This window comes from Amphibalanus amphitrite, unplaced genomic scaffold, assembly GCF_019059575.1.
Source record: "Amphibalanus amphitrite isolate SeventyFive unplaced genomic scaffold, NRLGWU_Aamphi_draft 000146F_arrow, whole genome shotgun sequence".
NCBI classification, from domain to species: domain Eukaryota; kingdom Metazoa; phylum Arthropoda; class Thecostraca; order Balanomorpha; family Balanidae; genus Amphibalanus; species Amphibalanus amphitrite.
The window spans coordinates 737,906-760,885 of record NW_024881641.1 but is presented as its reverse complement, the minus strand read 5'-3'; the positions used below and the strand labels follow the sequence as shown (position 1 = coordinate 760,885).

Genomic DNA, 22,980 nt, shown 5'->3' with positions numbered 1-22,980 from the left:
AGTGCGTTAGCGTTCCTGCGTTCCTCCGGCCGCGGTTAGTGCGTTCCTGGAATAGCGTTCCTCAATTTTTTTTTTCGCTCGGTGCGTTAGCGTTCCTGCGTTCCTGCGTTCCTCCCTCAAAAATACCGCCGAACCACGCGGCGCGGGCCCAACCAAACACGGGGCGAATCGATCACAGAATACCCAGGGGGTGTCGAAGTCTAGTAGGAAAATCTGGCAAATTCCCTGCGTGACGTCACGTCGGGGATGACCGACGGCACCTTGCACTGAAAGATACGGCAGAACGGCTATTTTTGAAAAATGATTAAAAATACTTTTGTGCTGTTATGACGCATAAAACGCTTATCAGCATGTTCCTCATCATGTGATAAAGGCATATCCGTGGTCGAAAATAGCTGAGCCCCTCCCAATTTCCAACCACCGACCTCATAAGCAAAGGATGTAAGCGTAATCCTTAAGGGCGACTTTCCTATACATATCCGTACATATGCGTCCTTATGGAAATCGGTAGTGTGGCGATTGGCGACGCGCGCGACATCTGTGTGGCGACTGTGGCGACACCTGGTGGCTGCTTTTCTGCTGTATGTAGGCATTGGGGTTTTGCCAGATGTGGTTCCTACTGCTACACCACTATGTTGACCCAATACTAGAAAAGTTATTTTGCTAGTAAAAGGCAAGCAAATTGAAAGTTGATTTATGAAATTGCTTATAAATGATTACGAGATAATAATAAAGAAATTTTGATTGAATAATTATTTAAATAATCAACCGTGAAACTATATTCTGGTAGGTTTAGTAGAAATAAGTCCGTGCAACCTTGTATTTAGGGCCTTGAGAATACCCAGAATGGCGACGTGGGGCAGAAAAGCAACTCGACATATCTTTTCCGAATCGAATATCTGAAATACGTTTTACCAATATCATCCGTAGAGTTTTCAACAAAAATACGACCTGCTTAAAAACAATAGTTAAGTTAAAAGATGTATCTTAGTAAAAGTTATCATATTTACTTTACACATTTAATGCCTGAAACTGAATCGAATAGTAAACATCACCACTAAAAATATTTACACATTTAATGCCTAAAACCGAATCGAATAGTAAACATCACCACTAAATCTAAGCAAGCCTTCCTCGATTCGACCGACAAGTGGCGCCTCTACCGGCAAACACACGTATTCGAGATTCAAACATTTGACACAGAGGTCATTGGCAGCAATATAATTTTTCGAGTGGTTCCGCAAGAACGCAGGAACGCTTCAAAATTTCGGGTGGTGCGTTCCTCTTACTTGCGTTCCTTTGAAAAACTTTGCGTTCCTGCGTTCTTGCGTTCCTAAAAAGGGCGGTGCGTACGTACGGAAGAACGCAGGAACGCACTAAAGAAACGCACTTGCCCAGCTCTGTTGATTATGCACATTTACAGGTAAAATTCTCACCAGGACACACCAGCCAACATCTGTGCACAATCTGGCTACAATTCTACCTATGGTTTGCCCTCTACGAATAAATACGTGCTAGATCGGAAAAAAATCCCCACTGTGCGGTGCAGTGACCGGACGCCCTGAGGCCAGCTGGGTCACGTGACCTGACCCGGCGAGGGGCGGGATCAGGCGGGACTCTGATCGCAGCGGCGGCGCCGGGCGGCCGTGCCGCGCCAAGAGTGAAAGGCTGATGGTGCAGTGCTGCGCGGAATGAGTTGTGTTGCAAGTGTAATGTGCAATACCTATCAAAGATGGCTTTGGAATCTGCAGCCGACCTACGTATGGACCATATAGCTACGGTTTCAGTTTTATGCTACCCGACCCGCATCAAACGAAGTTACGTAGGAGGGAGGGGGGGGGGGCTAAATGATACGAGGAAGGTTCCTAAATTGATAACTTTCTAATAACGTCAACAAGTAGCAGCTAAAAAGGGTTACCTACTTGAGCCGTAATCATGGTGCGGTACCCATCATTTCCAATGTATCCCGACTGCGCATGCACGTACTGTGGTGACTGCAGGTTAAGTCACTGTTTTCTAACCAAAAACATTTTAGTTGTAGCGTCTGTAATTAATCACCTATTTTCCCCATGTTCTGTTGCGCTTGGTTTGGTTATCATTGGTGTAGATTCCTGCAATGCTCATTCAGAGGCGGATCCAGCTCAGAGTTTATTTGGGGGGGGGCAAACCATAACAATTTATCGATTCTTTCCATGCATCGTCCATAGGCGTAATGTTAAAATTATGCCATTGGGGGGGGGGGCAAATACCCATTTACCCCCCCCCCCCTGGATCCGCCACTGTGCTCATTCCATTTCTCATGATGTGCCTATTTTTTTGTACCAATTCGTTGCGTCGCTTTTTTCAGGAATGAGGCTTTCCTGCTTCGGTGTACGCCCAAATCTCGCGGAGTTAGCCTGTCCCAGTGCAAGCTTGTATGTATAGCCAGGGCTGCATTTTTTGGCACCATGGGAGGAGCTTGTTTTGAAATCCTGATTCGAGCATCGTACACAGGGGCGGAGAATTGTCATAATCCCAGGGCAAGGGGTGCTTTTCTAGCACCTAGCGAATGGAAGCGTCGAATTCTTGCGTAGAAAAGCCCATGCCCCATAGGTAGGTACCTTTTCCCACCACCATCACACTCCTCGCGACTTACGCAAAGCAATTTGTGTCTCAGACTCAGACGTAATATAAGCACCTCGGGAGCACTATTTTATGGTGCCTTGAATTTCTGGGGGTGCTCGAGCACCGCCAAACCCCTCATTCTCCAACTCTGATTGTGCATCTTTGTAACCTCACGGTCACGTAACATGAGCGGAAGCCTGCGATCCAAGTTTAAAGGGGACCTCCCACCTCCAAAAAAAAATTGATAAATTGGCATAAAAGTGATGAGCCTCATAGAAATTTCTTGACCTCCCATAGGTCAATGGGGTAAAAGTCAACCCTCTTTTCCCACTAAAACGGATCGGAATGGCCCAATATTCCATGAATGACATTTACGATCAACCTTGACTACCTTGAGGCATTTTTGCTCTTGGGCAGCTGTAAGGTCATGTGACGTCATCAAGGGTCATCAAAGGGTTTTTGCTAACAACTCTGAGATACAGCCGCGCGGATGGTCTCTGTTCAGCTCGTGAAGGTGCATCAAATAATATGAATGATGACCTTGAGGTCACGTGATCTGAGGTCAACCTTTGAACTTGACCTTTTGAGGTCAACGCATATATTATTCGATGCAGATTGACGAGAGGATCACGATGGTGCCATTAGTTAGTTCCTAGCTTGGCTACTTCGAAAGGTATTCGAGAAATGCTCTCTTCATTTCTAGCGCCACCATTTTGGCTTTTTTTACCCCTATGACGTCATCTTTTATCTGACCTGAAAATGACCTTTGTAGAAATTGTAGACCTTGTCCGTGCGTATCCCATGCCGTTTACCGCTTGTCGTTATCTTGCTTCGTTCTCGAGATCTCGGGGGCGGGGGGGGGGGGGGTAAGTTGGCGCGGACCCCCGACACCCGCGCAGTCGGTGCGCACTGCGCGGGTTTAAAGTGCGGCAGATGTTGCGCGCAAAGCAGCATATACCACCACAGCTTTACAAAGATTTTAATATAAGTTTTAAAATCGCTAGATCTTCGCTGACGTCACAAATTCAGAGAGGGCATTCCAATACATTAGCCCCTCTGAATCCAAGTGCTGCAACTTATAAATTACCTAAATATTTTCTATTTAAGGCATTTCTCGCCGTTGCCAGTGCCGAAACCGGTGATTGTGAGCCAGGGACCCCACTTTGGCTATCTCCAAAGTGGGGTCCCTTTGGCTAACAATCTAATATTGTCAACCCTCGCCCGTATAGGGGGGGGGGTCGAACGGACCCCCCTCTCTTCGGTTTTTCGCGAATAACTCGCGTAAAAAGCGGCCGATCGCGACGAATCTTTCAGTACCTTCGCGTTAATCAATTTTACACCTACCCTGAAATTTTCATAGCCCTGACCCTAATGACCTTTGACCTGTGACCTACTTTTCGAGACTATGTTTGGCCGGAATCGCGATTCGGCGTATGTCGGCTCGCATTAGCAGCGTGTTTGCAGTCTTTTCGTAGTTTTAAGCGTTCAAACATGGGATATGCTGTTGCTCCCATGTATGAGGGTGGGTGTCAAGGTCACCGGAAGGTGAAGTCAGGTCATTGGCCTTTGATGACCTCGGTTCACTTTTTCGAGTTTTCATGTTTCTAGGTCAGTTTTTGGAGCTGAATTCGAATTTAGCAACCATATAAACATTTACGAAGTAGTTTTGGTGGCTTCGTAACATGTTACGAAGCTGTCAGAGGCGGTTGCCACCTACTACGAATACCCTTACTGGTTGACCTGACCTGACCTGACCCGACCTGGCCTAAATGCATGCAGACATCATCTGTGATCAAAACTAACATGGTATTCGTGATCAGCACCCCGAAAAAAACCCATAGCAGTCACGCTTTACGACTTTCTAACAGGTCCCGATTTTCCCGACTTTTGGGTCACTGACCTGACCTGGAAGGTCAACCGATGACCTAGGACCTTAAAATCAGGCGCGTCACCACGAGTCTGAAGTTACTGGGGACCACATGGAGGGCCGCGAAGACCAAATATGATATTTCAGGATCAGCCTTCGCCGGAGTGTGTGTATGGGGGAGGGGAGAGGGTGGGGTGGGGGGCGTTTTTGGCCACACCTGCCAGCTTTTTTTTTGCGCGTGTAGGGAAAACTGCGGCGCGCACCGCCGTGAAACTTTTTTTTAAGGTTTTTTTTATTTTTCTCAGTCACATAGCTCGTTATACATACCAACACATATCTTCCAACAAGCACGCATCACATACATAGGTACATACAACACAACCAGTGAAACTTAGACCACGGAAAGTAAACAATCATATAATCGTTTATGTGCTTCGAGCTGTATTCTACTTTTTCTATTTTCTTGACACGAACTTTTATTTATTTCAGCCAAACCATAGCGCCTAGTGAACTCCCTCAACGCTACAATGTTAGGGGAGCTCTTTACAACCTTAGTCCTGTATATATACCGTTTTACAATCAAAAGGATCCTCTGTGTAGCGATCTGCACGTCCTCCGCTATTTCCAGATCCTTTCCTATACCCATTATGATTGTCACCTTATCTATCCTAATTCGAATGCCGAGCTTGTTTCTCATAAGATTTTCTAGTTTTTCCCAGATACCCCTTACCTTGTGACATGTAACAAATAAATGAAGTAATGTCTCTCGTTCAGCATTGCAAAAAGTACATAAGGGACTGCAATCCGTAAACTTTGCTGCAAAGGTGTTGGTAGTCAGTATCCGATGCATAATCTTATCCTGAAACCACAGTAAGCTAGTGTCCTTTGTACAAGAAACAAACCTTCGATAAAGTTCGTCCCACTGAAACTCTGTTTCTAAATCCCGATTCCATTTTTCTTCTGATTTAAGGGGCAATTCTTCAGGTCTATAGTTAAATCTAATTAATTGTTTGTAATAATGTCTGCATCCTGTTAAGGGTATCAAAACTGCTTCCAGCGCGGGCTGCATCTTGGGTCCTACCATACGATAGGGCACTTGCCCAGTAAAGGCCTTTTTTATGGCTCTTAAAATGCCCATGTGCTCAATCATTGATATTCTCGTTCGATAGGATTGCGTAAAATCAACATATGATAAACATTTCCCTGCAGATGACCAGAAATCGCCCACATACGCACTACCCGAGTCAATCAGCCGTTTATACCAAATTGCTTCTCCACCTCTCTTAAAAAAAGACGAGAGGCATAAGGGCTGCGAATGTATACTTTCAGACAAAACCGGAAAAGTTTTCTGAAACTTATTCCATGCTTTAACGACCTCCTGCCAGAAGGGATTCATTCTTACCGATTCCATTTTCTTTCCACTCAAATCCCCACACGTAAATAATAATTGACTGTTTGGAATGACATTTTGCATGACATGTTCATAATCCTTATCAGAGCATATTATTCTTTTAATCCACGACAATTTCATGGAATCATTAAAAGTACGCAAACAAGGGATACCAAACTTCCTAATCATATGAGTACGTTTAATCTTATCCTGTCCATTGTCCCAGACAAACTTGAAAAACTGTCTTTGAAGTTTTACGATAAGGTCTTCTGGAGGACCAGGTAATACAGTTAATAGGTTCGTTAGTTTCGAAAGTGCTAGCGTTTTGAGTACCGTGCGCTTACCGTACACAGTAAGCTTTCTTCTGAGCCACCCCTTCAGAAGGTTTCTAATATCGATCATTTTTGCTTCAAAATTTATTGAGCTCATATCTAGCATGTTGCTTGTAAAAATAATGCCCAAGTACTTAAATTTTTCTTTAATAACATCAAACGAAGAATCAGTTACAAACGCAGGAGCCTGAAAAGACCCTAGCCACAAAAGTTGTGTTTTGTGCATGTTTAGGAACAGACCAGAAATCAAGCTGAACTCGGATACCGTTTCCACACAACTAGTATAACTGCTATACGTTCCATCTAAGATAAAAGTACAGTCATCTGCATATTGTTCAACTTTTTTTTCCACATCACCTATCCTGTATCCTGAAATGGAAGCATCATTCTGTATCATAATCCCTAATACTTCTACGCAGAGAATGAAAAGCAGCGGTGAAATACAATCACCCTGCCGACAACCTTGGCTTATCGGGAAAAAATCAGTCGAAGTCTTGTTTTGAGTTATACATGAATTTGCTCCAGTCAACATAATCTTGATCCATCGGATCAACTCCGGACCAAAATTAAAAAGTTCCAGCGTTTCAATAATAAAGACGTGATTAAGAGTATCAAACGCCCTTTTGAAATCTGCAAATATGATCAGTCCCTTTTTATCAAAGCCTGCGTGCTTGGCGTCCCACATAATGTCATATACTGTTCGGATGCATTCCCCTATATATCTGTTTTTCATAAACCCCTTCTGATTGACAGATATCAGTTTGTCCATTACCTTACGCAGACGATTTGCTATCGCTGCTGATAGTATTTTTTGAGTCGTATTTAACAAAGAAATAGGTCTCCAGTTTTCTATTCTATCTTTTGGCTTTCCACTCTTCGGGATTAAAGTAATCATGCCTTGTTTCTGAGAGATGGACAACTGACCATTTTCGAAACCATAGTTTAGGGATCTGACTAAGAATATTCCTAAATCTTTCCAAAAGAACTTGAAAAAGTTCGACGTAAAGCCGTCAGGTCCAGGAGATTTATCATTATGCAATTTAGCCACCGCACTACTTGCCTCCTGAACAGATAGCATTCCTTCTATCTCCATTCTCTCATCCGTTGAAAGTCTCGGAAAATTATCGCCCAGTCGGTGCCTGATATCACCTAGCTTCTTACGCCTCCCTTTAGACCTAAATACTTCCTCAAAGAAATCTTTCAAATGGCTCATTATTACATTTTGGTCATGGGTTTCATGCCCATTTACCTCTAAACTACCTATGTACTTTCTAGCATATTGGCGCTTTTCGAGAGAACAAAAATATCTTGTTGGACGCTCACCGAGCTCAATCCATTTGGCTTTTGCCCGAAGAAGCATCCCTTCTACCTTCTTCTCCCGAATCAGATAAAGTTCGTTCCTCAGTCTCTCTTCTTCCTCGATAACCCTAGAGTCGCCTGTTGCATCATTCATTAGATTCTGTAACCTGTTGACGATGCGTTTTTCTTCTAAATTTGTATTCCTCTTTTTACGGGCTGCATATTGAATACAAATGCCTCTCAAGTGACACAGCAAGGTTTCAAAAAAGAGTTGATCGTTTACTGTAAACTGAATATCTGGATCCCCTTGTATTGCTTCCATAGAGTATGGGGGTAAAACGTAAAGCCTTTTAATGTGTGATATTTCCGTCTTGACAAGATTGGCAAATTTCTCATCCTTAAGCAGACTATTATTAAACTTCCAAAATAAGCCTCTCTTATCTACTTGTGGATTCTTGAATGTTATTGTAACTGCATTATGATCCGTTCTATACCCATAAGAAATATCCGATGACGTGATATATGACAAAAGTTCTGGTGACACCAAGAAAAAATCCAGTCTAGAGTATTTGGCTGGATTTTGTTTTCTCCAAGTATACCTTAATAAATTCAAATGCTGCTCTCGCCAAACATCTATCAGATTTTCTTGTTCAATTACATCTAACACTACCCTTCTAGCTCTAGGATTGCCTATCTGTCGATAAAACTTGGTATCTTTTTCTTCGTTCATCACTAAATTCCAGTCGCCCACAAAAATAACTGGTAGTTGGTCGACACCTGAGTGGAAAATCTTATCAAATAGATCCACAAAAAAAGATGGGTCATCGTCGTTTGGTCCATAAAGCACCACCAGAGTACATCTGAAATATCCATCGAACTCGACATTCATAATGATGTAGTTACCTAAATCGTCCGAAACATAACTATGAACTATCACCGGCGCCCCAGGGCTGGGCAATACCACTATGCCTCTTGAATTACCGGATCCACAACTCATGAATACATCAGTGCCCCACTCCGAGCGAATCCTATACTTCATTTCTGGGGTAATGTGCGTGTCCACAAGACAATACAGTGCGCAGCTAAGTCCCTTAATGTACTGAAACACGTCTCGTCTCTTTTTGAACTGACGTATCCCTCTAACGTTAACGCTAAGCACTGTTAGACTCATACTCATTCTCTATCCTTTTTGTGTGACTTGATTGCGTATTTGACAAAATAAAAAAGGAAACTGATGAAAAGCAAAGCAATAACATAGACGAAAAAATCAAATACAGCTCGTTCACTACGTCGCTCGTCGGAAGGATCCAAAGCATCGCTACGTTCCGTGGATGCCACCTACCTGCAAGCACAAATAACATAAAGAACACTTGCTGATCACCAGTCAATACCAGTGCAAATACCTTACAATGGTACCTTAGACACCTTACCAACAAACGACGCGTAATAACTCGCGCAACATATAACATCGAGCCTATGAGACTGCGTAGGGTATAACTCAACAGAAAAACTCCCGTATGTCCCGTGAGCCCCCACTAGGACCACGAGACGGCTGCGACGATCGGACCACGTCGGCAGACAAACGGTCCTCTACTGGACCCGAACCTAGTGACTGCTCCGACACCTTAACACTCCCCCGCCCCCGAGCAGGCCCCTTAGCTCTCGTTCCCCCCTGAGCAGACGCACTCGCTCCCAGGTCCCCGTCGTTCCCGCCAGAGCGCCGAGTGCGCTCCTCCCTCTGCAACCCGCCGCCCCGCGACGAGAGCCCCATCGCCCCCTCGGAGGTGGCCGGAGACACAGTCTGCATTGGAGACTCCCCGCCACCAGACTCACATGATAGAGTGGCGACAGACCGGTCACCAGCCACGTCGCCGGCGGGGGTCAGGCTCTCCTTGTCTTTGTCCGCCTCTCTAGAGCACACTGAGTCTCTAGGAGTAGACTGCATCCCCCCCGGCGGCTGTCGGTGATCTCTGCCTGGTGTCCCAGTAACACCGCTGACCCCATTCCCCGTCGGCACAGCCGCAGCATCAGCGGTGGAGGCGGCCTGCAGCGGCGGCAGCAGGCGCACCTGCCGTACCGGCTCTCTGGCGCAGTCTAGCAGAGAAGACGACGAGCGCCGACTCCTGTCCTCCGTGACGTCATCGGGAGACACCCCGGCTCCGCCGGCTCCCTCCTCCATCGAGTGTCCGGAACGCGCGGCGGGAGTTCCTCTTAGCTCTCCTCCACGATCCCGGTCTCCAGTTCCAGGGTTGAGGCTGGGAGACGTCCTTGTTTCCGCCTGGGCTCGAACTTGAGACGGGCCATCCGCGGAGCGCCTCAGATACGACACTCGGCCGTTCGTTTGGGTGTGCTCTCGCTTCGGTTGATGGGGCGGACGGGCTCCCGATAGCTGACGCACAGTCTCCTCATTACTGACTCTGATCGGGGCGGAGTCACGTGTCTTACAAGCAAGTACGTTTCCAGACCTGGTGAAGACTGAAAAGATGGCCTTTTCTTTTTTCAGTTGCAGTAGACTCTGGAACAGAGCCTGTCTTCTTGGAGTCAGGGACTCCGAGATGTACAGTCCCGATCCTTTCAGCTTTGATTTGGAACGGAACATCACATCACTGTCTGAGCCCGGTGCCGCCGAGTAGAAGTCCATCATAATTTTCCCGCTTTTCAGTCTGAAGGCTGCCCTTATTTGCGCTCGTTCGACATCGTGCTGCATGTACCGATGGATTAAGGCACAAATCAACTCAGCTGCATCCTCCCGTCGATTTTGGTTCAGCACGGCTGGGCCCGAGAACAGAAGAGAAGTCAGTCTTTTTTCTTGCTGCACACGGTCCTCCTGCAGTTCTAAACGCTGCAGACGAGCTTCCATGTCTGCCGTCCCCCGCCGTAGCTGCAGGATATCCCAGTCGGCAGACTGCTGACGAGCTGCCAGAGTCGATATCGAATCCATCGCAAACGATATGGATTGTTCTATCGCTGCGATGCGCCTTTCGTTGGTGTCTTTAATGGCGGCCACACACTTTGCATTTTCACTGACAATAAAATCTTTTAATTCCGCACACAGATCACTCTGGCGCTGATCCGGCTCAGCACCGGCTCCTCCCTGACTCTGCTGTAGCGGCGAGCCGGCCTTGCGTTTTTTACCCATGGTCAGTCACTGATGAGTGCAGACCAACACCAGAGGTCCCGCGAGCAGCTCTGACTGGTCAACATATATATCATTCGATGCGGATTGGCGAGAGGATCACGATGATGCCCTTAGTTTGTTCCTATCTTGACTAATTCGAAAGTTATTCGAGAAAAACTCTCTCCATATTTAGCGCCGCCATTTTGACTTTTCCGACCCCTGTGACGTCATCTTTGACCTGACCTGAAAATGACCTTTGTAAAAATTGTAGATCTTGACCGTGCGTATCCGATGCCGTTTACCGCTTGTCGCTATCTTGCTTCGTTCTCGAGATCTCAGGGGGGGGGCGGTCATCCGCCCCCCCCCCCCGTCGGTACTAAGTTGGCGCAGACCCCCGTCGGTGCGCGGGCCATTTTGCCCCCCCCTGTGGTTTTTCCTGAATAGCAAGAAAACGGCGGCGCGCAGCGCCGCCAAATTTTCAGTACCTTCCCGGGCATCAATTTGACACCTTCACACCAAATTTCAAGTCTTAGGTCACCTTAGGTCAGGAGTTATTGAGGTCAAACTGAGGTCATGTTCGAGCAAATATGAGCAAAAAACATGCAATCTTGAAACGCTCACCAAATCTACAGTTATCAAGCAATTTCAAAGTTCTTTATATGGTCTAGTAGACAAAAAGCGGCGCTACAAAACTGCTATCTCGGATTTTCAAAATTTTGGGTTTTTGAACCCAAAAAAAATCAAAAAATTGATTTTTTTATAAAAACTAAAAAAGATCAAAAAAATTTCCGAATTTCGAAAAACCGGAATATATTTGATAGTCCCTGTGCTCTTCTATATACATACCAAATTTCAGATCGATATCTCGTTTTTTGGCCAAGTTATAGCGAAAAAACTGTTCAAAAATGATGACATCAAATTTTTGAACTCAATTTTTAGCGATTCTAGACCACGTGCGGCAAAACAAAGGCCACCATTGAACTCCCCGTGACGAGTTGCATCGATTCAATACCCATTTTATGCAAAAATATCAATTTTGAAATTTGACCTAATTTGACCTGACCTTGACCTGACCTTGACCTGACCTTGACCAAAACGTGACCTAAGCTGGCCCCAAAGGCTGCCTGACCCACATAATCGCACTTGTCATGTAAAATGGACCATAAAACATGTATCACACGACACTTTCATATTGTGACCCCCCAGTGACCTGACCTCTGTGACCTGACCTGGTATCAGTGACCTCAAATAGCGAAATATGTGTTTGAAGAACATTTCCCCATCGATGATTTTCAATGAAATGCATTTTACTCGATTTTACAACGCATTTCTTGAAATGCCTGTAAACGGTGAAAATTGGACATTTGAACCTGACCTGTGACGTCATCGTTTTGACCTAGGTCAATAAAATTGGGTCACAAGGTAGTTCCCTGATAGGGCTATCCAACACCGTTTGCCGCTTGTCGCTAGGTTGCGTGGTTCTTGAGATCTTAGGGGGGGGCCATAATGCCCCCCCCCCCCCAACAGGGTGCGTTGCTCGGCAGAGTCCAACGGGGCGCGGGTTAAGGTGGGATGGTCACTTTAACCCGCGCCCCGTTGAGGTCTGGCAGGTTCCACGTCCAAAGGGTCGTATCTTCGGAACCAATAGCCGGAGCGGAAAAATTCAAACGGCATTCGAAAGAGCTCATCGAGATGCACAAGAAAGGATATCGATGACCTTGATATTTGACCTGTGATGTCACAGGGAGCCGGGAGGTCAAACAAGGTCAAATCAGTCCAATTTACAATGACGAGAAGTCGGTCATAAAAATGAAATTTAAGTTTCCAAAGTTTCCGAAGAGTCTGGACATGATGTAGGTATAATAGATCTGGCATGTGGATAGTCACCTTAGTCATTAGTGGATGATGACCTGTGACGTCACAACAGAGGTCAACCTCGACCAATCAGAAAACACTTTCGTGAATCGCAGGGAAAGACAGTTCGAGTCTTAATGAAGACATGTCATATACATGCAACCACAGAAACCTCCTTGACCATTTTTCTTGAACCTAGGACGTCACAGGAGGGTCAAACACGATCAATTTGTACCGGTTTACATACAACGAAAAACAATTTTTTACGTAAAAGTGACTTTTCTCACGTCAAGGATCATATTCAGTCAAGAAAAGGTTGATAAGTATATCATAAATATTACTTCTCACTGATTTCAAGCACAAATACCGAAAATAGTGTGACGTCATAAGAACAGTCGCTACTTTTTCAGTCATTCAAATGGCTATATCTCTGGCAGTTTTAGAGATATTTTGATAATTTTTGGCATGTGTAAGGCACATAAAAGGTTCTCTGACATATAGGTCTGCTTTTTATTTCACCAAATGTCAAAAATATCCCACGAAATCTAAATTTTTAGTTAGGAAATCCCTAGATCTAAGGATTTTTATATTTTGGAAATTTTGAGATAGCCATTTTGTTCGCTATGCTTGTTTACATATACTTACGGTCCAATTTTTGAGTCGCTTAGTTGAAACCCTGATTTTCTGCGATTTTTCTCCGTGAACAACTTTTTCAACGAAAAATCGCCGAACATGACCTCAGTTTGACCTCAATAGCTCGTGACCTGAGATGACCTGGGACTTATTTTTTTCAGGAGTTGTGTAAAATTGATGTCCGAAGAGGTACTGAAAGTTTCAAGTCAAAATTCGCAGCCGTTTCTGAGCTATCTGCGAAAAACACAGGGAGGGGCCCTTTGCCCCCCTCCCCCAACGGGTTGCGGGTTAAGCGACTGGGGCATCGGAGCTAATCCATATGACCTGGGCCACCCTGGGGTGAAGCAAGTGAGTCGGGATTTTGTGTTCCAATTACTTAAACCGAGCAATGTGACCCAACGTGATCCCACGTAACTTCAGTTGACGTTTGTGACCAAACTGCTGTGACTCCAACTGAGCCTTGGGATCTTAGTGATCCCTGCAACCTGTGGATTGCAATGTATATAAAATAACACAGAACACTGCATCACAAAAAGCACTGCATAATAAAATAATCCATTCATCAGCGTTAATGCAATAAATAGCCAAAGCCGCCTGTTCTGTCCCATAAGACTTTGCTCTGGTATAAAGCTGTGTTCTCTAGTTAAAAAGTTGTGTTCTGTCATAATAAGGCCACAAATTGACCCCACTCCGGATTAAGCCCATATTCAATCAGAGCACCTCCAACTGACTTGCAACGCACACAAGACAGAGCCGCTGGAAGAGGATGTGTGGCAACTCGTCCATCCGACGGATCACTCCGTTTGAGCTAGAGAGGTTGACAACTGGGGCCACAGTCTCTGCACAGCAGATTGTGAGGCAAGAAAGAGGCAAGAGCTCTTGCCTTGCCAAAAACGTTTGTTTATGCAAGCGTTTTTCGGCAAGCGTTTTTATGACCCTACAGGCATGTCGTTAGTAGGGGAAGATGGGGGAACACCGCCCACCCCGATATCAGAAATATAAAAAGGTCTAGGGCGACAGGTGACTGTCTTTTGGCAGCGCGACGACAACAGAAGTGCAGGCATATGCAGTGCACCGCAGTGGTTTAGGTGATTTGCGAGAAATTCCCAATTTTAAGTTTCGTGAATACGTTTTATACTTTTTCTAGCATAATAAGCAGAAGAAAACTTATCTTATTTGAGTTGACAGACATGAGTCCTGAAGTAGGTAGTAGTTTTTGCCATAATTAGGATTCATCCACTAGCAATACGTGCTCCTGCTCGAGTAAAATTTTTGTCGTGCTGGCATATTGAAGGATTTTTTTTAAAGAAAATTGCAGACACTTGGGTAACACCGCCATATATCTATGAACACCGCCCACTTGGGAAATTTGGTATTTAATCACATATTGTGACACCTAACCTGCAGGAGTGGCGCATTTCAAATAAAGAAAGAACGTTGTTGCTATGTTTTCTTTTTTAGAGGATAATGAAAAATTTTGAGAAAATGAAATTTTGTGACTTAAGGTCGTCTAGTTATATAAATGAGTACTACATTGTACCAGGGATATAATGAAATCGTTTCCACTGTTTTTTATAAATATACTAAAATGCCTCGAAATTTACGATCAGAAGAACAACTTAAAAGTCCAGCAATCTGCACATTTCGTTGCCTGTTGAGCTCGGGCGGTGTTACCCAACGGTCGGTGCTACCCCGAAAAATGTAGACATTTACTAAATGTGGAATGATGCAATTATGAACGACACTACAAGAAAACAATTGGTTGATATGTATGTAAAATTGATGCGACAATCCAATGAAACTGAGAGATTGATCATTTGACCAAAATTTACGTGGCTAGACCCTGAAAGGTTAGGGGGGTCGGTGTTCCCCCGTCTTCCCCTATATGTATGTGTCCCGAATCTGGGCTGAATCCGGGCTGGGGTGCGTCCATTTTGTTTTTGTATTTCTTGCTGCATGCGAGGAAGGTTATCTTGTTTGTTCACAAAATTATTGTATGTACCTATGGCTGATTGCTCTGAAGTTGCCGTTAAAGTTATGTCATGAAACGTTTCTGTCAAGCATAGGCGGCGGAACGAAGGGCACCGGGGCACCGTGCCCCCCTTTGATTTTGGCATTTTAACATTAGCCCTATTGGGCATTGCATGGAAAGAATGGGACCAAAAGTCGGCGGTGCCCCCCCCCCCCCCCTTAATTGAAGGTGTTCCGCCGCTACTGCTGTCAAGGAGAATCGAGGCGAGTTTTATGATAAGACTATCTGGGATCCATTTAAATGTGCAAAATTGTTGTTTCAACAAGTTTAGTTGTAAGTTGGATGAAGAATCCATTAGTTGTTTCAACAATGTGACTTGAGCTGTCATTTCTGAACTTAACGCCTAAAAAAGTGAAAATATTTGAGTGCGCTGCACCGTCGATATATGTTTCGTTGGTGCCGTGGCGACTGGCGTGGTACCCAACTCCAAGGTCCAAAGTTGTGTGTGTGTGTGGGGGGGGGTCAATTCTTATGTTTCCTTCACTGGTTCCTTCACTTTCTCTTTGGTTCCCACGTCCCCGCCCTGATGGACGGAGACCGACATCCGTTGTGTCCCATTATCTGTAATTGGTCACCACCGCACCTCCATCAATTTAATCACTCGACGCCGTCGCTAATTAGCGGGTCCGGGGACCGTCGGGTTCAGGAGTCGCACTTACCGCGCGTGCTGACACTAATCCGCGCCGTGTCGGGCGGCCGTGGGCTCTGACCGTCCGCGACCACCACGGGGTGGAGCCGGGCGGGCGGCGGGCGGGGCACTGTCGGCCATTAGCAGACGGCTCCCCGGCACGGCGGCTCCTTACTCACAGCAGGTATAAATCCCTTAAACAGCGACGGTGAGATGAAAGCTGAGCTGGGGTGATCAGGTGACTGTGCGTGGTGGCGGCGAGTCGCGACCTCCCACGGCATCTTAATCCCGATGGCGGCAGTCTCACGGTTGGTTATCTGATGACCGAGGTCCACGTGTCATCCCCGTGCCGCGGTGTGCCTCCTCGACCTCGGCAGTCAGCACTGATCCTTCTAAAACTGCTAATGATAACTGTTGGGCCAACTTTCATTAAATCATGAATAGAAAGGTTCCACACAGGCACAGTTATAGGGACTATCCCACCTTCTAAAATGTTGTTAAAACCAGTTAAATTGTGCCTGACTTTATAGATTGGATGACCAGGAACACGGTTCTGGCATTTATTTTTCATTAAACATCTTAGGCTTCCCATATTGCAAACACAAACTTTCAAATATGTGATGTCACAGCCCAAAATTACCTCCTTTCCCAGGCCACATTACTGTCATAAAGCTGATTCTTTTACTCTGTAGGCACCACAACAAAGTTCAGACCAAGTTTTAAGCGATTTTTCAACGAACAAACCCATATAAATCAGAATGACTAAACGAGGTGACGTCACACTAACGGTCGCTCCATGTTGAAGATAGGGCCTTGCACAAGGCCCATTTTCAAATGAAGGGAACGAATTTTTTCAACACCAAGAGGCCGCGGGGGTTGCAACCTAGATAGATAGTGGTTTCTGAACCTCGCCGCTAACTTGGCTATCTCAACTCAAACCCCATGTTAAAGGTGGGATAGTCCCTTTAAACTCATCAATCATTCCACCTGAACACTTGCAAACATGATTCTCGTGCATCCAAGTGACATAGCACCAATATCCAATTCCAATGGTAAGAACTGTGGGGCGTGGTTGCACTACGAATAATTACTCAGCTCATATACCTTTACTTTGAGAGGACACACATATCCCGGATAGTCTTGCTGATCACAGACTTTATTGAGGCCAGCAGATAACGCGGAAACTTAGTAGGATGCCGAGGTAAGCGATGGGCTCCAGCTTTTGTTAGATACAATACCTAGCACGTGCAACTAAGAGAAATAGGAAGACACCGACCGCTCAAAGAGAACCAAAATGAAAATAATATTAAACACCTTCATCATCAAGCGATTGGCAGCTCATAAAGCGTTAGGAGAAGCAAATTTGGCATCATAAGCGGCAAGCGCGTTGAATATCACTCCGTCATCTTCACGCGCGAGCGCCGAGCGAAGCCGAGCCGCCGTACTCCACTAACTTTACTCCCGTTGTTTTCCATATCTTGGGCTACCCGCACGGGATCTTCGGCCAGGTCAAGCCAGGAACACAGATTGACCTTCAGGTTGTGATAATAATTAGGTATCAATTCATGAACGTTTTTGCTCTGCCTTGATTGACAATACATGCACTAACTGAAATGCATTCAGTCAAAACATTTATTGTGTCCCTTTATTGCGTTCCATCCAGATCAAGCGAGCTACCTCAGCATCTAGCGCAAAATGAAATATTGAAACCGGTGTTGAAGCAAAATAACAAGTTTCAGCTTATTTGAATATTGTTCCAATTTCCCATCAAGCACAACTATATATTATATATCAGCAAAATTTGTCAAAGACCAAGCTTTCAAGCTTCATATGATAGTAAAATAATAAAATTGCTTTTTACCGTTACAGTTCTTGGGATATTCAGTTTATACCTAAGTTATTGTGGGACACCCGGTTCCTGTCTGACTTCCTGTTCCTTTCTGACATTTTCATAATTTGCCACCTATGTTTGTCGCCTGAACTGCATGATCGCTGCATCTTTGACGTGCAGCGTTTTATACTTTGGGACTTTATAGTTTATACGTGAGCATGCACGAAATGCAATTTGATGGTAAATCACGAATTTAGGTGTATGTAAAGTTGACTTCGATAGTACCTTACTACCTAGGTAGGTACTAGATAATAGATATGTATCTACATTTATTCAGGTTGAGCATTCGACTGGTTTCCGGATCGATTTCCTATTCACACCCGTGGGCTGTGGCCATGGGCGGCGCCACCGGGGGGGACAGGGGGGACAGGTCCCCCGCTATCGAAAGTTAGGGGGGTACAGTACCCCCCTATCGGCGAGGCCCGTTCAATAGTTGATAATAATGCATTATAGAGCTGTCCGTCGCATTTAATGCATCGTTGGTCAATCAAGGCAGGTTCTGAATAAAGATTGCTGTTGGGATGCATCGCAGGGGGTTCTGGCCATTTGCAAAAGGTGTGGAGCTGTGATGCCTGTAGTTATAAGGTGATCGGCAGGGCCTCGGGGATCGTGCCCCCTTTTTGGGGCGCCAGGCAGGGTTATTATTACTTATTACCTCCCCACCCCACTGCCAGACCCCAATGCCGATAAAACCAAGTTCACTGAAATTCCATAGATTTCCGTTACTATATGAAAATTTTCCATTCCTAATTAGTCAAATTCAAGCATGGCAGTTCTACCACAGGAACCATTTGAAATCTATGCCATTTAACCCCAGCACTTGTGGGGAGAAGTGTTCGGATAGATCACAGGCAGGACCAAAAAAGCACGCAGTAGCCCAAGGCCTTATAATTAAGGATATAGCATCGGCTCCCTCTCGTCAAGGGGTTCGATAGCACTCGTTTTTTTTTTTCTGCAAAACTAAGTTCGGTCGGCGGCCGAACGGCTGGGGGTCTAATCGAGCCCCCCATCCCTCCCCTTCTTACGTCAGCGGCTGTGAAAATGCCATTACCAGCTGTTGAAACATGGCAGTTGCTTTTGCATGAGTGCACGAAAGGGTTTTAGTTCCGTGATACGTGAAAGGTTCTACATGAAAATTGAGATACACCAGCTTATCAAATTGTGCTCACTGTGGTGCGCTCGGTTTTACCTTGACTAGTCTTTGAATTCTGGGGTGAAACAGACCAGTCAAGAAACCTGTTCCATAAGGAGAGCCACTAATGCTAAAGAGATGTGGGATGAGGTTTCCGGAGACCTTCATTACCTCCCAAAGGGGGTGCCCCGCCATTTGCCAATCCCTGCTGTAGTTGTTACGATTGGAGGGTGAATATGAGAACGATGCAGGTCGTGCCAGCTCGATCATGACGAACACAATGGTGCCGACATCACAGCTCTACTGCCATTTTTGACGAAGTTAATCAACAAGGACCGGAATCCTACCCTGGGGCATTTCACCTGCAGAGGTCGCCGGACCTGAGACCCTTTCACTCAATTTTTTTCAACGGTGCATGCGCTCGTTTTTCCCGCGAAGCTCTTGGCAAGTAAAATCCATCAGAAAGTGTGATCAAATAACGGCTGGTGACCTTCCATGACCTAGCATGGCCTTTTGAGTGACCACCGATGACATGACCACTGACGGCTAGCCATTAGCTGCACCCTGCCCGTTGCATATGGATCAGGTGGTGATGTCATGATTCTGAAATCATATTGCAGTTTTGGCGCACTTGTCAGAGCAGAAGACATTCCCACTTTTCCTCCATGACTATATGATGGTGAAGCCCTGAAGCTGACCAGACTTAAGATCGAAAATTTGAAAGTACGAAACGTAAGAATAGCTGGCACTGCTACTCATACCTAAGCAATTCGCAGCTTGTAGGAAACCAGCTTTGAGTTGGCAAGACTGCAAATTTTGATTTAGAGGCAAGGATGCTTGAAAAGGTGATCGATCTTAGGTGTCCTAGGATAAGTTTGGAAACGGGATGCACCATTCGATGTGTTTTGGGCCTTGCCAAGTTTCGCGGCGTTACGTGCCTCGTTTTTTTTTTTTGCATACACGATCAGTATCTACTTTTGGGATTTTCGATTTTCGGTCCCCGTCCCCCCCTATCGAAAACCCGTGGCGCCGCCCCTGGCTGTGGCCGAGTTTTATCACCCTTCATAATTAGGTAAACCTCGAACCTCCAACCGTGAATATGATATTTGATGGTCGTCATAGCTACTCATAAATAAAGATAAGTGACAACACAGCATAGAATGCCAAATGATAATAATTTTGCCGTTATTTTCGCACGAGCTATCAAAGAAATTAAATAAAGTTCAGGCTATAAATGGTGTTCAAAGGTGGTGGCGCATTTCAAACAGACCCTCCCCACTTCCACAAAGTCCTGTCGATTCGCTGAGACTCGAAGGATTAGAGATGGGGCCTCCCATCGATGCGAGGACTGGGAACCAAACGCTAATTGGTCGCCGGGAGGCCGTCTGCTGACTTGTGATTGGCTGGGTATCGGCGGCCGAGCTGTGATTGGCCGACACCTGTGCTCCGCCCCCGTCTCACGTCAGCACGGGTTTCTGGCCGGCGCGGCAGCTATCCGTCGCCAGACACTAGATCGGAGTGCTGCCGTCTAGTCTTACCTTGTGACATTTACGTTGGAGGTGCATGCCGACCTGCGAGGAATTTTAACAGCTCCAGCGTGCACATGGCTGAAGGGCGGAATGGTAAGTAAAAACCGAGACAAACAACAACCGACCTGTGTTGTTAGTGACCATATGGTATGCATCTCGTCCCTATACCTGCAAATGGGACACTTACACGTCATCTATTCTCACCACCAATGCATCCTCATCATCGATTAAATTTCTTTCAAACGCCGGTGGAGAGTCTGCTCTGAACTGTGGTTTGAGCCACCCTTGCGTCCCGACATACGTAAGGTAGGAAGCCAGCGAATACCAAAGCTGTAGGTATACCTACGAAGCTCTTAGGGTTGGTAATTGAATTTCTAGGCTGGGTGATTAGTGCTTCATTTTCTTTTATTTTTTTGCATTTTCATCTTGATCTGTCGAATCTTTTTCTCCAGAAATCCTTCCTGTTAGTGCCTATTGCAATAGGCGTAGAACATGACTAAATTTGTTTCTCCTTTATTAAAACTGATATAAGGAAAATCAAGAAAACAACCGTACCATGTCGAAATATCTACGGAGTCAGCCTTTTTATAATTGCATCGTTGAAACATGATTTTCATATATGCTATACCTACCTATATATGCATTTGGTATCTTTATGTTTATACATTTAAAGAATTTCCATAGTTTTGGTAGGCAAGTATGTATTAGTTTGTTTTCGGTTTCCCCGGATGCTCTGAAAGTGACTTGTCTTCGTGTTCCGTGCAGACGCCAATCGTTACCCGTCCGAGCTGTTCGTCTACGACACGCTGTGTATCCTGGTGTCGCCCGACACTCCCGTCACCGGGCCCGGCCTGCCCAGTCCCAACGAGGACTGTGACCCGCGCGGCACGCCCAGTCCGGACAACATAGCCCGCTGGGCAAAATGGATCAGCGCCGGAGGAGCCAGTTCACGCAGAGCGAACGCCAACTTTTGCGTCTTTTGTAAAAATAATATGGAGCCGACAGAAGTCTACCACGACCACAAGCTCAGAGTAAGATCTCCGATGGGCGTGAAGCCGTTCTCAGGTGTGATGTTATTGTGTGTGTATTAACGTTTGTATTAACGTAACGTAATGTAGCATATTAACGTGACGCACATCCATTTACTTATCTGGGTTGGTACACATTGTTTTAATGAATGTAATCTCTAATGTTCAATATTGATCCTGCACTCTGCCAGGGTGTGGAGGCGTTTAAATTGAGGCTGTGGTTAATTGCACTAATAATTGACTATGCTAGGTTAAATTGCAATAGCTTAACCGTGCACAACTATGAGCGGTCTGTTGGCCCCGCTAAACTAACCACATAAGGCGGTCGGAACCTATTCACTTCAGCTGACCTTCCATATACCGTGTGTCCGCAGGACCGGCATGGTTTCGTCATGTGCCCGAGGCTGCGGTTCGTCGTGTGCCCCAAGTGCGCAGCCACCGGGTCGATTGCCCACACGGACAAACACTGTCCGCTGAACTCTGTGCGGCCCATCGGCCACGGCCGGCCGTCGAGGCCCCCCGCGCCGCCGCCTCCACCGCCGCCGCCGCCGCCGCCGCCCGCCGTGAACCCGTCCAAAGTTGTCCGTTCAGTGGGCGCGCAGAACGTGTAACGTGATCAACAATGGCCGATGCCGGCATTGTTCAAATATGTGGGTAGCGTCCTACCTTTTTGCTTTTTCAATCATTTTAGCTGAAGAAAAGGACCTACTTGATGCGTGCCAACCCTAAACCAATCCACTGGCTGGCTTCTGCCTTGTTAAATGCAACCACCTGATTGGTTTTACAGTTTTATGTCCTGAGATCTACTTCGATCATAAATACCTGTCCTTTGTTTGCTGTCAGCTTCTACGAGCTGTTAGGTGCGGGATCTATTTTCCACACGAGATTCAATGGGATCATAGATCCTAGCCTGCATTTTGCATCATTCATAATCTACCGAGACCTATACAGTACACACTCATCACTCGGATTCGTCCACATCGCACATATCGGGTTACCTACAACAGTTTACAAGCAGTTGTACTTGTGTTAGGGGTGCATGTCAGAAACGCGACTAAATGCTGTCGAAAATCTCCTGAGTTCGTGACTATTGTGAGTTTCTTTGGATTTTTTTTTTTGCAAATGAAGAAGTAGGTAATAAGCAACGCTGTCATGCCCTCCTCCTTCGTGCATGCACCTCACTGTCCCCACTAAACGGGCAACTCGTTTCTTGAAGTGTGAGTGATGATTGAAGAAATGATTGTGTTGCGCACTCCTCCAACCTATCTGTTTTATCTATGCAACGTAAGTCGGCTGCCGATGCAGGACAATCCCAAATGCTTCATACTCATCCTTCATTAAGGATCATTTGTAATAAAGATGTGTAATGTATTATGTGTATTTTCATTAATCTCCCTCTGACTTATACAGGAGAGCGGGGTAAAGCGGCCACCCATCGTTTAATTGATTAAGCCCTCCACAGCTGGCGTCAGCTCCAATTTATGGTTGCCAATTGTACTTCCCTTCGCGGTCGTTCGAATGAGCCACGCCGGGGTTTGCAGCCCATCGCCATTGCTCCGCGATGCCCGCAAAAGCATTTCTTGCCAGGTTGCTAATTATTTTTATGATTTTAGATTCTGTTTTATTCCATCACCGTTTTGAAT

At 45.7% G+C, this 22,980-nt stretch overlaps 1 protein-coding gene across 4 annotated transcripts; it reads left to right on the top strand.

Moving 5' to 3' along the window:
• Nucleotides 1–1,612: 1,612 nt before the first annotated feature.
• Nucleotides 1,613–22,709, top strand: LOC122382756 (nanos homolog 2-like). 4 transcript variants are annotated; one of them, XM_043368513.1, is made up of 4 exons: nt 1,613–1,674; nt 20,272–20,402; nt 21,075–21,340; nt 21,712–22,709. In XM_043368513.1, the coding sequence occupies exons 2-4, from the start codon at nt 20,384–20,386 to the stop codon at nt 21,946–21,948; spliced, it is 522 nt and encodes a 173-aa protein (XP_043224448.1). In that variant the 5' UTR covers nt 1,613–1,674; nt 20,272–20,383; the 3' UTR covers nt 21,949–22,709. The 4 variants fall into 4 exon arrangements, with proteins under 4 accessions (XP_043224448.1, XP_043224445.1, XP_043224449.1 ...); XM_043368510.1 differs by lacking the exon at nt 20,272–20,402 and having other exon boundaries at nt 1,613–1,760; XM_043368514.1 differs by lacking the exon at nt 20,272–20,402 and having other exon boundaries at nt 1,626–1,695.
• The last annotated feature ends 271 nt before the right edge of the window (nt 22,710–22,980 follow it).